Source organism: Scleropages formosus, chromosome 5, assembly GCF_900964775.1.
Source record: "Scleropages formosus chromosome 5, fSclFor1.1, whole genome shotgun sequence".
NCBI classification, from domain to species: Eukaryota; Metazoa; Chordata; class Actinopteri; order Osteoglossiformes; family Osteoglossidae; genus Scleropages; species Scleropages formosus.
Window position 1 is genome coordinate 18,074,931 of NC_041810.1, and position 18,021 is coordinate 18,092,951.

The following is an 18,021-nucleotide window of genomic DNA, read 5'->3' on the forward strand; positions in this document are numbered from 1 at the left end:
TATCTCCCATATGTAAAACCTTTCGACTGGAAACAATTACAGACTTCAACATAATAAAAATTCAAAATATATTATAGTATTTTGCCGCTCCGGTGTTGCATTGATATTTTGTTTCTCAAGAAATGTCAGGACTTATATTTGTAAAAGGAACCCCTGTTCAGTGCAGTCTGTTTCAGGTCTAATTGTTATTCTGCTGCTGTTCTGCCACCTAGTGGAGAAAAAGTAAATTGCAGAACTTCTTTTGGTAATACATTTTAATTATTTAATTGTCTATTAAATATTATCTTTTAATTATCTTTAACTATTTAATTACCCGAGGAATTATACTTTTTATTTACAGTACATGAGCTCTGAAATTTGGTGTCCGATTGGTTGTGGATAAACACCCCCATGTAGCACTGGCTTTGCTCTTACCTGGCTGTTGTGTCTGAGGAGCAGAAAGAAGGCTGTTGGGTGATTTTTCAGTAATTCACCCATGTTGCTGTACCAGGTTCGGCCACGAGGGGGAGACACACATCAGGTAATGAATGACCCAAACATGCTTCTGCTGGGAAATTGGTTATTAAAGTAATTATGTTTACATTTATTCACTTAGCAGACGCTTTTGTCCAAAGTGACTTACAACGGATATTATGTAGCGTTATCAGCCCACACACCTCATCCACCACAGCAATTACACTGCTAGATACACTACTTACAAGGGGTTACTCCTCCATGCATCAGTGAAACACACTCACACAGTATGGAGGAACCTGAACAGCATGTCTTTGGACTGTGGGAGGAAACCAGAGCACCCAGAGGAAACCCATACAGACACAGGGAGAACATGCAAACTCCACACAGACTGAGCAGGGATCAAACCCATGTTCTCTCACACCAGCCAGCTGCTGTGAGGCAGCAGCGCTACTCACTGTGCCACCATGCCACCATTAATCACTTCTCCTACTATAAACCCTTATTATTTCACCCAGGTTGGCATCACAGCAGAACACCCAATTTTGCAGCATGAAACTTTTTTAATGACATTAGTTAATAATTCATAAACTATAAATTAAATAATTGATAAATTAAATAATTCATTATTTAACAGTTGTCATAAATCATTATTTAAAGTAATTTTAAGAAGTTTTCAGTGTCATAGTGCTCTTAACTCTCACTTAGTTGGTTTGCAGTTAAAAAAAAAAAATGGAATATTTGGATTTTTTATTCCACTACCCATAATGAAAATCAATCCGCAAGTCTTCCAGCGTCCCCCTAAGTAAGGGTACGAGCACTGTTACTGTGGTTTGGGCAGCGGTCATCTACCGTTTCAGTCAAGAACGTAAAAAGTAAACATGGCCCAACCAGACAGGAGCCCAGCATAGCCTGCAAGAGGCTTTTAACTGCGGAAAAAACAGGGTTCATGGAAAGGAGACTCCTCTTGTACCCTTACATCTAACAGTGGGTTCAAGCCTCTCAAAGCTGCAGGGCAGGGTTCCTGCGCTCTCACATGTTTCCAATATTCAGACAAAACATTCAGCTTTCTTCGTCTTTCTGGTAATAATTATTTAGCTCATGTGTCGCAATGAAAGTCATTTTGATCATTGTTTTCATTCCTCCGGAGACTGGAGCCTTTCCACAAGAGCGTTTCCAAGAAAATGTGCGAGACAATTTCAATTTTGGTGTGAAAGCAAGCGAGGTGCTTGTTTCTTTGCTAAATTTTAAATCTTAAATGAGTCAGGCACCTCAAAAACCTTGTGAGTCTATAATATTATTATGATTGGGACTCGTGATTGGGATCATTATTATTATTATGTCATTTCAGTTGTTTCATATAGAACAAAGATCAAGTGACAATGAAAAAATTCCATAACAGACTTGATCCTTCCACACTTTCAACACACTTTCATTTCAATTCAGCTGTTCCAAATCCAGCTCACACAACAGCGAATAAAAGTATTTTTCAAACAGAATGTTTAGTAAAGAGTGTGTGGTCATGAGATGGACAAACAAGTTCTCAAAATCCATCCATTATTAAAAACTACTAGTCCAGTGCAGAGTCATCAGACATCACAACTGACGAAGGTGTCCCGTTGAGATACGTCTCAGTGAAAAGCTCTTGTGTGCCATCCCATCTTTTTCCTAATCTAATATACAAGAACAAACATCGTACATGACAGACTCTTTACATATTTAAATATTATTTCATAATTTCTAATTCAATGATCAGTTTTTTCTACTTAAACATACAAGCATTTTACTGGAGCACCTGAAGTCAAATATTCTTCTCAAAGGTACAATGGCAGATTCCTTATTTGAATTTGAACCTGAATTTGAGGGTCCCAGAAATTTGTTTCCAGTCGCTTGTCCACCACAGCTCGACACGATCGTGTAGAAATCATAAATCCGGCGTTATTGCAGCACAATAGCAGATGTCTATTTGCTATAAAGAATTTAAAGACTCTTTGCATATGAAGGACACTTTGCATGAGTGTTTCACACTTCACTGACCTGGAGGTGTTTATAGGTCTCGAGGTTGATGTCCTCAGTGACACAGAACTACAGCAAACCATGGGTTTCATCTTCATCGTCTTCTTGGCGTTCGCCTTCTGCAGTCGGGGTGAGAAAGTCGATCATCTAACTAGCTTACAATTTAGTGTTTTGTTAAATATTCATCATTTGTTGCTTTAACCTTTTGTGTTTAACTCTTAGGCTGTTATGTTTTTTCGTTTATTACTTCAACATATTTGTTCTGTGATTTTCTATTTCACTGCTTTAGGATCCAGTGGGCAGAAAACAGTGACTCAGAGTCCTCCAGTGAAATCGGCTCGTCCAGGAGACACAGTCACTCTAAAATGTAACCCCAGTACTTCGAGTGGTCTTGGTAGTGACCTGTACTGGTACCAGCAGAAAGATGGAACAGCTCCTAAACTCCTGATATACACCGTAAGCAACCGTTTCTCTGGAACCCCAGAGCGGTTCAGCGGCTCTGGATCTGGGACCGACTTCAGTCTGACCATCAGTGGAGTCCAGGCTGAAGATGCAGCCACATACTACTGTTTGGCGTATTATGGTGCACCAGACAACACACAGTGAGAGAGAGCCGTACAAAAACCTCCCTCAGAAACAGCACACAGCAACTGCTTCACTGAACCAAGACCCGCCCTACAAACAGCTCTTTCACGTTACGCTTCCTGATGAGCTCATCTGTTCTTCATGCTGTAGTTCCCTAAAAATAACCATGTTGATTTAAGAAATAAACTGACAGGAATGTTTTATTTATATTGTGGCACGCAGCGCCGTGGGTTTCGATGGGGCGAAGAAGGACGCAGGGACAGCATTCATTTCAAATATTTTATTCGAACACTGGCACAGAGGGAAATAATGGTTTCATTCCAAGGACCCCGTTTCCTTCAGGACCTGCACCTCAAGCCAGTCTTCCCAGCCTGCTTAGCATCCTCAGGCTTTCCCTAACACACTGGCAAACATGGTCACCCCATCATTTCCCCTAGAAGTGCCCCCAGTGGTTGTACACTCTAATTTACACATACACACACACACTTTCTGAACCGCTCGTCCCATACGGGGTCGCAGGGAAGCAGAGCCTAACCCGGCAACTCAGGGCGGAAGGGGGACACACCCAGACGGGATGCCAGTCCGCCGCAAGGCACCCCAAGCGGGACTCGAACCCCAGACCCACCAGCGTGCAGGACCTGGTCCAACCCACTGCACCACCGCACCCCCTCCTCTAATTTACAATTTACCTAAAATACAACTACGTACAAGAAGCAAATCTCTGTGCCCAAACATGCAGTAACATGAGTCGTTATATATACAATATATGCATTTGTATATGCAAAGAAATCTAAATTAGTGTCTATGAGTAAATGTACCACCTTGGCAAAGTACAGGCTTTTGAAAAAATATTCAACCATCTGCATAAATACTTTAATACACCTCCATCATTCTGAATGGATTTTATGTCTTAGGCATGTGGTACTACTTACTAACAAATAGTACATTCATTGAAAATCATTAATGTTAATTGCTAAAAAGAAATTTTAATAATTGTCTATTACTCAAAGGAGAACATCAGTGTGTCTGAAACCAATCTTTAGAGATACAGTTCAGCTCAAACTGTGTTATCGCTGTAAAGGTTTACCGCTAGTAATTAAGTTTACTTTAACTAAATTAGATTGTCATGTCGTCAAATGTCATATTATCAGCAGCTGAATGTTTTCTGGGGGGTGCAGTGGCGCAGTGGCGCAGTGGGTTGGCCCGCAGTCCTGCTCTCCGGTGGGTCTGGGGTTCGAGTCCTGCTTGGGGTGCCTTGCGATGGACTGGTGTCCCGTCCTGGGTGTGTCCCCTCCCCCTCTGGCCTTACGCCCTGTGTTGCTGGGTAGGCTCCGGTTCCCCGCAACCTTGTATGGGACAAGCGGTTCTGAAACTGTGTGTGTGTGTGTGTGTGTGTGTGTGTGTCCCTTACTTAGTGTAGAATGTTAATTTGAGAAGAGAAGACACCTGCTTTGGGGTGGCATCCCAAACCCAATCCTCACTCTTCCCTCCTGTTCCCCTGCCCAGCTCCAAGACTGCCATGGTACAGAGCCATCGCTTTGTCCTTCAGGACCACGTATCTGGAGTCGCATCCCAGAACAACATGTGCCGATCGACCCAACCCTTCGCCTGTTTTCTGACTACGATACCTGCCTTGTTCCTCTGGCTGACAATAAAGATGCTGCACTTGGGTCCACCATCCTGTGTGTCGGCTCTCTGCCCGTGACAATGTCTTTGCCCAGTTACTATCAAATATTTTTTATTTATTTTCATTTTTATAGAGCACGCTTTTCACGCGGTGACACAGTGAAATAGTTAGTACATCCACTGAAAATCATTAATCTTAATTGCCAAAAAGAATTTTTCATATTTGTCCATTATGCAAAGGAGAAAAGAATCAGCGTATCTGAAACAAATCATTACAGATGGCGTTCAATTCAAACTAAGGGAATCACCATAGAGGTTTACCCCTAATAATTGAGTATCTTTTAATTAAATGAAATTGTCACTTAATTACATGATATTTAATCAGCTATTGAAGTGTCTTCCATGTTTGTGTGTCCTTTATTTGGACTGGAATCTGAAAATGCGAATACAAGAAGCCTGCTTTGGGGTGGCCTGATGACTCACAGGTAGAGCCATGATATCTCACTCAGGTTGAACCCTGTCTCAGCATGTGCTTGTAGGATAGGCCCCAGACCAGCTGAACCCTGCACAGGACAAGTGGTTATTAATAATGGATGGATTCAAGAAGTGGGGGTGCGGTGGTGCAGTGGGTTGGACCATGGTCCTGCTTTCCGGTGGGTCTGGGGTTCGAGTCCTGCTTGGGGTGCCTTGCGACGGACTGGTGTCCCGTCCTGGGTGCGTCCCCTCCCCCTCTGGCCTAACGCCCTGTGTTGCCGGGTAGGCTCCGGTTCCCCGTGACCCCGTATGGGACGAGCGGTTCTGAAAATGTGTGTGTGGATTCAAGAAATCTCATAACAATCTAATTTCATCATACAAACTGTGGCAAAAAACCTCAACACATTACTGTTTGTGTCTTATACCCAGTTTTACTACAGTGCAGATCAGGAGAACTGGTCCCTCTTGAACTCCTCAGTGGCTGTTTGCATATGAAGGACACTTTGCATGAACACGTCACACTTCACTGAACTGGAGCTGTTTAAAGGTCTGCATGTTTATCACAGTATGACAGAGAGTTGAGCTTCACTCACACAGAATTACAGGAGACCATGAGTTTCATCCTGATCTTCTTGTGGGCATTTGCCTTCAGCAGTCGAGGTGAGAGACAGTGTATTGATTGATGACTCGGATTTTTTTTAATATAAATATTTAAAATTTTTGCTCTGTATTTCTGTATAATTCAATTTTTCTGCAATTTAATTTTTCATTTAATACCTCAGTAATTTTTTTCTTTGATTGGTTTAGGATCCAGTGGTCAGATCACAGTGACTCAGAGTCCTCCGGTGAAATCTGCTCGTCCAGGAGACACAGTCACTCTAAAATGTAACCCCAGTACTTCGAGTGGTCTTGGTAGCAGCCTGTCCTGGTACCAGCAGAAAGATGGAACAGCTCCTAGACTCCTGATATACAGCGTAAGCAACCGTTTCTCTGGAACCCCAGAGCGGTTCAGCGGGTCTGGATCTGGGACCGACTTCAGTCTGACCATCAGTGGAGTCCAGGCTGAGGATGCAGCCACATACTACTGTTTTGGTAATTTTTATGCTCCAAACTACACACAGTGATAGAGAGCCGTACAAAAACCTCCCTCAGTAACACCACACAGTAACTGCATCACTGAAGCAAGACCTGTCCAACGAAGAGCTGCTCTTTCGCTGTGAAACTGATCTGTGTTTTTAACACAACAACAGCAGCACTCAGTCAGTAAATCGTCCGGACGGGAGTCCGACACGGACGCGCGTTGCTATTAGTGTTACGCCCGAACACGGACGAAAAGAAAAACGACCCCACGTTCAGAGTGAAATTAGAAGTGCACTGCACAGACTGTAAAGCACTCGCTGGAGGTGAGAAAAAACGCAGGACAAGGAAAAACTCCACTCTGTGAGTATGACTTGAACCCAAGAGACTACTGATCGCCAGGAGAGAACAATGAAGCCACTGATTAAGAATCCGCAATCGGTGTTGGCTAGCGGCACTGAGTGGCGCCTCCTCTGGCCACGAGGGGTATTACCCCCGTGGGTCGTGACACAGGGGTCACAAGAGGCTCATTACTACAGTAACTATGTCTTTTTTAGTTTCTTTTCATTTTGTACTACTTTTGCATTTCGGAATTAGCTTTAAATCTATGAAAACCTCAAAGCATGACTTAGATCATTCATGAAATGTATTTTACGAAAGTTTTGTTTCTGTCGATAAATGTTGCCCGTCTGAAAACTACTGCTATTCACTGCAAAACAGAGGAAGTACAATATGTTTGTCTGGTGTCTACAGGACAAAGTAAATTAAAATAATCAAAGTCTTGTTACTCTGAGCTGTAAACTGGAGAAAAGTGTCAGTCGGATACTTAAAGTTAATTTTTCATTACAGATCGAACTGGCCAGTAAGTCTGAGAACAAAATTACTAGAAACTTAAATCTAATCACAATAAACTTCTTTACTTTTCAAAAGCATGTGCATGTAGTATTTCTTTACATAAAGATTTACAATATGATAAACACAAAAAACATTTGTAAGAAGCGTGTTTTGCAACTGATGTGACAGTGAAACATAAGTGAATAAACCAAATCACACAATAAATCCACAATGTGGTACCACGGTAAAGTTATTCCCTGTGAAGAAACGGAACACAACTCAGATGGACCCAAGATAGGAGAGGGTATTTTACTGTAATTCACCCCAGCTGAAGGGAGAGTCCCCTGTCTCAGAGTCTAGGAAGTCCCCGAGCATCCAATACACACATATTATAGGTCATAGCTCCAAAAGCACATGTTATACAGTAACCTACATAAGTTCTCATTGGATTCTTTCTGCTTGATCAATGCATGCAGAGCTCATGTATGAGTCTAATTTGTTACTTATCTACTACAAGTCCTACGGTAGAAAGTAAGTTGTGTGTATCGTACAGCAGGCACCCTACACACCCTCCCCTTACTGCCCAACCTACCAACATTTATTTTCTTGTTTTTCAGTGTCAGTTACCCCTTGAGTTGGGGGCCCAGTATTGCTACATCCCTGCTTCTCACACAAGGGGAATTTCTGCAGCAGTTACAGAGCACAGTTGTACGTTTAATGCATATCATCGTTTCAGCTCCATTTTCTTATTTTAGTCTCAGTGTGACGGCGGTGCGTCGGAGAGCGGGAGAGCAGACAGAGATACGGGATTGTTCATGCAGGTAGCTCTCGGGGCGAAGCGAAGACTGAAGTGGGGACAGGGGAAGGTTCAAAGCCGAGGGGCGAATGTCACTGCAAGGATTATCCAGAGGTGTGGTCGGACGGACGAGCGAGCGATGATCGTGGCCGTGGGAGACAGGGTACAAGGACAGGAGGATAGTAAAGACCAGGACGGGCAAAGACCAATACAGTGTGGACAGTTGATTCAATGAGATTTCACAATGGGGGAGCAGTGGACTGGTGCTCTTTATACCTGACTGCATTGATTGTGACCAGGTGCTTGTGGCTGTGCTGAGGACGAGCCCGTAACACACATGTTCTTGAAAGAGCGTCTCCATGAGGGTTTGAACTGCTGCATCTTGTGCTTTTTCCCTCCGAAAGAGACCTTCTCATGAGTGGCCGCCAGTCAAGGAAATGGGCTGTGACCCAATGTGCAACCTGTCACGTACCTTATTACATAGTTTATGACCATCTGAAATTGTGTAAAACATAGATACAGCTTGGTGAGATGTGTTAACAGCCCCTCATCAGGATGAAAGCCCAGCACCATTAGAAATATAATTTTAGTAATGTTATTCAGGTAAATCATAGGAATATTATTAAGGAAAAATGGTTCATATGTGGTCTTTGTTCATTCTATAATTTTATGACTTCACGGATTTGATTTAACGCAATACACAAAGTCACTGGTTCATGCACAGTATTTGTACATTTCTGTTTCTAATCAGTGCACAACCCACTACCCAGATGAAAATTGTGATTCAATAACACAATATTGCTACAAGCGTACAGAAGAGAAGAGCTGGTGCTTCTCGTTGCCGAGGGACTCTTTGCATATGAAGGACACTTTGCATGAGTGTTTCACACTTCACTGACCTGGAGGTGTTTATAGGTCTCGAGGTTGATGTCCTCAGTGACACAGAACTACAGCAAACCATGGGTTTCATCTTCATTGTCTTCTTGGCGTTCGCCTTCTGCAGTCGGGGTGAGAAAGTCGATCATCTAACTAGCTTACGTTTTAATGGATTGATAAATATTCAACACTTTTTGCTTCAACCTTTTGTGTTTAATTCTTAGGCTGTTATGTTTTTTCGTTTATTACTTCAACATATTTGTTCTGTGATTTTCTATTTCACTTCTTTAGGATCCAATGGGCAGAAAACAGTGACTCAGAGTCCTCCAGTGAAATCGGCTCGTCCAGGAGACACAGTCACTCTAAAATGTAACCCCAGTACTTCGAGTGGTCTTGGTAGTGACCTGTCCTGGTACCAGCAGAAAGATGGAACAGCTCCTAGACTCCTGATATATTATGCCAGCAAACGTTTCTCTGGGATCCCAGAGCGGTTCAGCGGCTCTGGATCTGGGACTGACTTCAGTCTGACCATCAGTGGAGTCCAGGCTGAGGATGCAGCCACATACTACTGTTTTGCTAATTATGGTGCACCAGACAACACACAGTGATAGAGAGCCGTACAAAAACCTCCCTCAGTAACACCACACAGTAACTGCATCACTGAACCAAAACCTATCCTGCAAAGAGCTGCTCTTCTGCATGAAAGTTCCCTGTCCTTACAGTGAGTCTCTCAGGAAAACACCAAACTCAGTATCTTTCAATTAAAAATAAAAAAACCCTCATAAGAGAATGAATATGTTTCACTATATATGTCTGTATGTTGGGGGGGCTTGCCTTGGTTCTGCCCTCTGGTGGGTCTGGGATTGGAGTCCTGCTTGGGGTTTGTTGTGGCGGATTGGCGTCCCGTCCTGGGTGTGTCCCCTCCCCCTCCAGCCTCGCGCCTCGCGTTGCTGGATTAGGCCCCGGTTTGCCGTGACCTCGCTCGGGACAAGCGGTTTCAGCCTGCGTGTGTGCGTCTGTTTATTTTGAGAAACAGAAAACTTTTTGAGTGTTAAAACAGCCACATCATTTCCATGTGTTATGTTCCCATTAGGCCTTTTTGAATAATGTTCAGTTACATGAAAATGTTGTAATTAGTGGTAATCATTTTTATTTTACATTTCATTAACCCTTTAGGTAATAATTGCTGTCAGATTTGTAACACCCATCCAAAAACCATCACTCTTCAGCTATAAATAGAGTAAGCATAATATTTTAGCCCAGTATCAACAGGAAAAGTGAATTATTTCTATCTTTCTGTCATGGCAAGGCGGGCGGTCATTTATCAAAGGGAGGGGGAGGGAGACTTGGGAAATGCAAAGCAAAGGGGGTTTGAGAACGCACAGGGATCGTTGTCTCGAGTGAGATTCCACAACTGGGAAGAGATTGATAGGTATTTTATATAGCCGAGTGTTCCAATTAAAGCCAGGTACTTTATCGGCACCAGGTGCTGCTGGTTGAGATGTGGGTGTGGTGGTGACAGTTTCACATAATATTAGGCACTCTATTTAATGTATATCATAATAAACTCATGAGGTATGGCGGGAAAGTGAAAGCTATGGAAAGTTGTAAACAATCTTCAATACGCTTATTTCTAATGGCACATTTAACTGGAGTTTTTAAAAACAAAATTGTTGGTCCAGGAGATGGACTGCGTCCCAGTGTACAACCTGTCTCATACCGCTTACTGGTTTTTGTCCAACAGGCAAAGTGAACCAACGCACATCAGCTTGGTGAGGAGTTTTCACTGACCGCTGAAGAGCGCAAAAGACCAAGAATAATAAAATACACCTGTACTGATGTTATGAAGCAAAATTGTAAAAGCACTCAGAGTAATTAAATTTTTTATTTATGGCTAAAAGGTTTGTGAGTTCCGCTCCCTTGATAGAATGTGAGGTATTTCACTTGTGTTTCTTCAGTCCATACATACATATTTCATCTTTCTGTAAAAATAGAGGAAATTAAACAGCTCTGAAGAAGTTATAATAAAGACCAGTTATACAAAGTTGAGGCGTCTTAAGTATGTTTTTGTATAAATACAATGAACAAAATTTTAAAAAAGAAAATACTCTTTTTAACTTATTTGGTTTTTTTCAGGTTTCAAATTTGAACAGTACCCCTAGAAATACTGTGAATATTTTTATTTCACCAAATTCATCGTATTCAGTGTACAGTTTGGACCCAGTCCAATCCACTGCACCACCGTGCCCCCGCTTGTACACTTCTACAAGAGGATTTTGTACTAGATAACTACAGGCAAAATATTCTAAATAAATACACACACACACATTTTCAGAACCGCTCATCCCATACCGTGTCACGGGGCACCGGAGCCTACCCAGCAACTCAGGGCATAAGGCTAGAGAGGGAGAGGACACACCCAGGACGGGACGCCAGTCCATCGCAAGGCACCCCAAGCAGGACTCAAACCCCAGACCCACCGGAGAGCAGGACTGTGGTCCAACCCACTGTGCCACTGTGCCACCGTGCCACCATGCCACCGCGCCCCCGCTTGTACACTTCTACAAGAGGATTTTGTACTAGATAACTACAGGCAAAATATTATAAATAAATATCCTCCACAAAGTCCCTCCCTGAGAACATTATTTGGGAAATGAGTTAACAGTCTGTGGCCTGAATCACAAGATCAACACGTTTCAGTATTTTTCAGATATCCAGAGTTACAAAAATACAAATCAGAACAGCTGGTGTCTCCTGGGATCCCGAGGGACTCCTTCCACATGAAGGACACTTTGCATGAGTGTTTCACACTTCAGTGACCTGGAGGTGTTTATAGGTCTGTAGGTTTACCACAGTATGACAGAGAGCTGAGTCTCAGTGACACAGAACCGCAGGAGACCATGAGTTTCATCTCCATCTTCATCTGGGCACTGATCTTCTGGGTTCAGGGTGAGAGGCAGTCTGTGGGTGAACTGCTTGATGATTCACTGATTTTCTATGTGTTCCTTATTATTTTAACACATAGGATCAATTTTTACTTTTGAATTGATTGCATTAATGCATTTGCTCATAAAAAGTGGTATTTATTTATTTTTTTTGTCTAGGATCCAGTGGTCAGATCACAGTGACTCAGAGTCCTCCAGTGAAATCGGCTCGTCCAGGAGACACAGTCACTCTAAAATGTAACCCCAGTACTTCGAGTGGTCTTGGTAGTGACCTGTCCTGGTACCAGCAGAAAGATGGAACAGCTCCTAGACTCCTGATATACAGCGTAAGCAACCGTTTCTCTGGAACCCCAGAGCGGTTCAGCGGCTCTGGATCTGGGACCGACTTCAGTCTGACCATCAGTGGAGTCCAGGCTGAGGATGCAGCCACATACTACTGTTTTGGTAATTTTTATGCTCCAAACTACACACAGTGATAGAGAGCCGTACAAAAACCTCCCTCAGTAACACCACACAGTAACTGCATCACTGAAGCAAGACCTGTCCAACGAAGAGCTGCTCTTTCGCTGTGAAACTGATCTGTGTTTTTAACACAACAACAGCAGCACTCAGTCAGTAAATCGTCCGGACGGGAGTCCGACACGGACGCGCGTTGCTATTAGTGTTACGCCCGAACACGGGCGAAAGGAAAAATGACCCCACGTTCAGAGTGAAATTAGAAGTGCACTGCACAGACTGTAAAGCACTCGCTGGAGGTGAGAAAAAACGCAGGACAAGGAAAAACTCCACTCTGTGAGTATGACTTGAACCCAAGAGACTACTGATCGCCAGGAGAGAACAATGAAGCCACTGATTAAGAATCCGCAATCGGTGTTGGCTAGCGGCACTGAGTGGCGCCTCCTCTGGCCACGAGGGGTATTACCCCCGTGGGTCGTGACACAGGGGTCACAAGAGGCTCATTACTACAGTAACTATGTCTTTTTTAGTTTCTTTTCATTTTGTACTACTTTTGCATTTCGGAATTAGCTTTAAATCTATGAAAACCTCAAAGCATGACTTAGATCATTCATGAAATGTATTTTACGAAAGTTTTGTTTCTGTCGATAAATGTTGCCCGTCTGAAAACTACTGCTATTCACTGCAAAACAGAGGAAGTACAATATGTTTGTCTGGTGTCTACAGGACAAAGTAAATTAAAATAATCAAAGTCTTGTTACTCTGAGCTGTAAACTGGAGAAAAGTGTCAGTCGGATACTTAAAGTTAATTTTTCATTACAGATCGAACTGGCCAGTAAGTCTGAGAACAAAATTACTAGAAACTTAAATCTAATCACAATAAACTTCTTTACTTTTCAAAAGCATGTGCATGTAGTATTTCTTTACATAAAGATTTACAATATGATAAACACAAAAAACATTTGTAAGAAGCGTGTTTTGCAACTGATGTGACAGTGAAACATAAGTGAATAAACCAAATCACACAATAAATCCACAATGTGGTACCACGGTAAAGTTATTCCCTGTGAAGAAACGGAACACAACTCAGATGGACCCAAGATAGGAGAGGGTATTTTATTGTAATTCACCCCAGCTGAAGGGAGAGTCCCCTGTCTCAGAGTCTAGGAAGTCCCCGAGCATCCAATACACACATATTATAGGTCATAGCTCCAAAAGCACATGTTATACAGTAACCTACATAAGTTCTCATTGGATTCTTTCTGCTTGATCAATGCATGCAGAGCTCATGTATGAGTCTAATTTGTTACTTATCTACTACAAGTCCTACGGTAGAAAGTAAGTTGTGTGTATCGTACAGCAGGCACCCTACACACCCTCCCCTTACTGCCCAACCTACCAACATTTATTTTCTTGTTTTTCAGTGTCAGTTACCCCTTGAGTTGGGGGCCCAGTATTGCTACATCCCTGCTTCTCACACAAGGGGAATTTCTGCAGCAGTTACAGAGCACAGTTGTACGTTTAATGCATATCATCGTTTCAGCTCCATTTTCTTATTTTAGTCTCAGTGTGACGGCGGTGCGTCGGAGAGCGGGAGAGCGGACAGAGATACGGGATTGTTCATGCAGGTAGCTCTTGGGGCGAAGCGAAGACTGAAGTGGGGACAGGGGAAGGTTCAAAGCCGAGGGGCGAATGTCACTGCAAGGATTATCCAGAGATGTGGTCGGACGGACGAGCGAGCGATGATCGTGGCCGTGGGAGACAGGGTACAAGGACAGGAGGATAGTAAAGACCAGGACGGGCAAAGACCAATACAGTGTGGACAGTTGATTCAATGAGATTTCACAATGGGGGAGCAGTGGACTGGTGCTCTTTATACCTGACTGCATTGATTGTGACCAGGTGCTTGTGGCTGTGCTGAGGACGAGCCCGTAACACACATGTTCTTGAAAGAGCGTCTCCATGAGGGTTTGAACTGCTGCATCTTGTGCTTTTTCCCTCCGAAAGAGACCTTCTCATGAGTGGCCGCCAGTCAAGGAAATGGGCTGTGACCCAATGTGCAACCTGTCACGTACCTTATTACATAGTTTATGACCATCTGAAATTGTGTAAAACATAGATACAGCTTGGTGAGATGTGTTAACAGCCCCTCATCAGGATGAAAGCCCAGCACCATTAGAAATGTAATTTTAGTAATGTTATTCAGGTAAATTTTAGGAATATTATTAAGAAAAAATGGTTCATATGTGGTCTTTGTTCATTCTATAATTTTATGACTTCACGGATTTGATTTAACGCAATACACAAAGTCACTGGTTCATGCACAGTATTTGTACATTTCTGTTTCTAATCAGTGCACAACCCACTACCCAGATGAAAATTGTGATTCAATAACACAATATTGCTACAAGCGTACAGAAGAGAAGAGCTGGTGCTTCTCGTTGCCGAGGGACTCTTTGCATATGAAGGACACTTTGCATGAGTGTTTCACACTTCACTGACCTGGAGGTGTTTATAGGTCTCGAGGTTGATGTCCTCAGTGACACAGAACTACAGCAAACCATGGGTTTCATCTTCATTGTCTTCTTGGCGTTCGCCTTCTGCAGTCGGGGTGAGAAAGTCGATCATCTAACTAGCTTACGTTTTAATGGATTGATAAATATTCAACACTTTTTGCTTCAACCTTTTGTGTTTAACTCTTAGGCTGTTATGTTTTTTCGTTTATTTCTTCAACATATTTGTTCTGTGATTATCTATTTCATTGCTTTAGGATCCAGTGGGCAGAAAACAGTGACTCAGAGTCCTCCAGTGAAATCAGCTCGTCCAGGAGACACAGTCACTCTAAAATGTAACCCCAGTACTTCGAGTGGTCTTGGTAGTGACCTGTCCTGGTACCAGCAGAAAGATGGAACAGCTCCTAGACTCCTGATATATTATGCCAGCAATCGTTTCTCTGGGATCCCAGAGCGGTTCAGCGGCTCTGGATCTGGGACTGACTTCAGTCTGACCATCAGTGGAGTCCAGGCTGAGGATGCAGCCACATACTACTGTTTGGCGTATTATAGTGCATCAGACATCACACAGTGATAGAGAGCCATACAAAAACCTCCCTCAGTAACACCACACAGTAACTACATCACTGAACCAAGACCTGCCCTACAAACAGATGCTCTTTCATTTGAAGTTTCACTGTTTTTAAGATGATTATGCCCCACAGTAACCATACTTAGAATGTCTGAACATACTAACAAAATATTCTCAATAAATAATTTCTAATGAATAATTGCAATGCTTAAACTGGGTATATTTGTGTTTCACATAGTGAAAGTGCAGAAGAAAAAGTATAGAAATTCTTGGTGACTAATATAACACATTCCCTCCTGTATATTTTACTCATATTAAGCCATTTGTTTGTTTTCACGGTTAGAAAAGTTGTTTTTGTGTAAAACTCATTATTTTTTAGTTATCTGGTTTCGCACAACGTGTAGATGGACATTCTCCGTCTTTTGTATTCCATAAATGTATTAACAATTTAAAAAAGAAAGACGTTTTATGTCAATATGTCGTGTTTATATTTGTTGTCATTTCATTGTACATGGGTGTAAAGAATGAATTAAAAATGATTATGTAGGTGCGGGTGCAACATAAAGTAACTTAGTACCACACCACATAGCAAACGTAGTTCACGCATAATATAATCATCCGGATACTGACATAATAATAAATACAAATAAGACAAAACGCAAAGGACACGAGCCAATAATCTTTGAGGTGAAGTGTTAACTTACATTCAGTTGGTTGCAATGGATACTTCCTTGGAATAAAGCACAGCTAGAGTGGTTATAATGAGGTCGGTAGGGACATCTGGTAGCGCAGTGGGTAGAACTCCTGTGTTTGGACCCAAAGATCTCAGGTTTGACCACCACCCCTGGCTGTAGTACCCTTTATCAATGTACTTACTGTAAAAATTCCTGCAGTGAAATTACCCAGCTGTATAAATGGGTCAATAACTGTAGTTGATCTACGTTGCATTGGCAAAAAGTGTCATGCAGAGTAAACATACACACACATACACACACACATTTTCAGAACCGCTTGTCCCATACAGGGTCACGGGGAACCGGAGCCTACCCGGTAACACAGGGCGTAAGGCCGGAGGGGGAGGGGACACACCCAGGACGGGACGCCAGTCCATCGCAAGGCACCCCAAGCAGAACTTGAACCCCAGACCCACCGGAGAGCAGAACTGTGGTCCAACCCACTGCGCCACCGCACCCCTAGAGTAAACATATGTAACTGTAATTTGATCCGAATATAAATATGTTTTTGCTGAAGTTCTGAGACGAAATAAAAATGATTTTGCTGCACTGAACAAGCATTCATGTTTTTTCCACAACTCTGGGTCCTCAACTTATAAGTACAACTGGAACCTGAAGTCTGTCGTAACTTAATTAGTTTGTAAAGGCAACCATTACATCACGATCAGTAAAATCTTAAAGTCTCTCAATTTACTGAAAGGTTACGTTATGGAAAAACTTCACATGAAGCTATAATGTTTTTTAAATATTTCTCCAAGACTTTTATTTATTTATTAATTCCATTTTTGTCGACCACCCATCTGATGCAAGGCTACGCTTTTCCAGAGTCTATCCTGGAAAGACAGTGGGTGGGAGAGGGGACATGGTTGATGGGACAAATAGCTGCTGCAGGACTTTTATTATCTCTTCTCAGCTTGAAAAATTATGTGGAATGTTCCTCAGCATCTTGTCAATTTCGGTTTCTTTTATTATCTACGTGATCAATAAAAGTATAATAACAGAGATGTACTTTGATTTGCCCACTGGGTACTTAAAATGGATAAAGGTGTAGTAAAATATAAACTGTCAGAGTTCTAAATTTGATTTACTTGTTGTCTCAACAAATGAATTTTTAATGCCAACAGTTGACTGACTTATTTCATAAATGTGCATCTTTGTCATCTTCTTATTGATCACCAACACTCACAGATATCAGACTGAGCAGTAAAAACTGGGAAAGTGAGGTGAATGAAGGGTTCCTACAATCCTGGTCTTCTTGGATGTTCTTCTCTGCAAGTACACTTCAGATTCAGAACTGCAGATGACATTCACTGAATAAGAAACAATTGTAGACTAGTTAAAAATAAAAAATAAACAGAATCTCTGTCTTTGAAAATATACAACTTGGCTGTTTGTAACATGAGGATCCAATGTTCTTATAGACTAAACTGGAAAACATGGAAGCAATAGGAAACTGCACTGTAGAAAACTATCATTGAAAGAATAAACTTACCTGTAAAATAATAATTCAGGTGTGTTGAGGAAGGTCATAGCATATATATATAAATCTGTTAAATTTTAGATCTCAGACAAAAGGGCATGAGTAAATAAAAGAGTATATTGTACAGCAGTTGGGAAAGACAGACAAAAACACACCCTGAAAAGTACAATAGCAGGATCCTTCCTGAGATTTAAACCCAACGTGTCTTTTTTTCAACAAGAAACTTATGCCAAATTCATTGTATTCAATGTACAGTGCTGTACACTTCTACAAGAGGATATTGTACTAGATAACTACAGGCAAAATATTCTAAATAAATATCCTGCACAAAGTCCCTCCCTGAGAACATTTTTTGGGAAATGAGTTAACAGTCTGTGGCATGAATCACAAGATCAACACGTTTCAGTATTTTTCAGATATCCAGAGTTACAAAAATACAAATCAGAACAGCTGGTGTCTCCTGAGATCCCGAGGGACTCCTTCCACATGAAGGGCACTTTGCATGAGTGTTTCACACTTCAGTGACCTGGAGGTGTTTATAGGTCTGTAGGTTTACCACAGTATGACAGAGAGCTGAGTCTCAGT

At 42.1% G+C, this 18,021-nt stretch overlaps 1 gene segment (V, D, J or C); it reads left to right on the forward strand.

Moving 5' to 3' along the window:
* Positions 1-5,694: 5,694 nt before the first annotated feature.
* On the forward strand, positions 5,695-6,396 carry LOC114910594 (Ig kappa chain V-VI region NQ2-6.1-like). The segment is given in 2 exon segments: positions 5,695-5,814; positions 5,962-6,396. Coding segments are annotated over 2 exon segments (366 nt in total).
* The last annotated feature ends 11,625 nt before the right edge of the window (positions 6,397-18,021 follow it).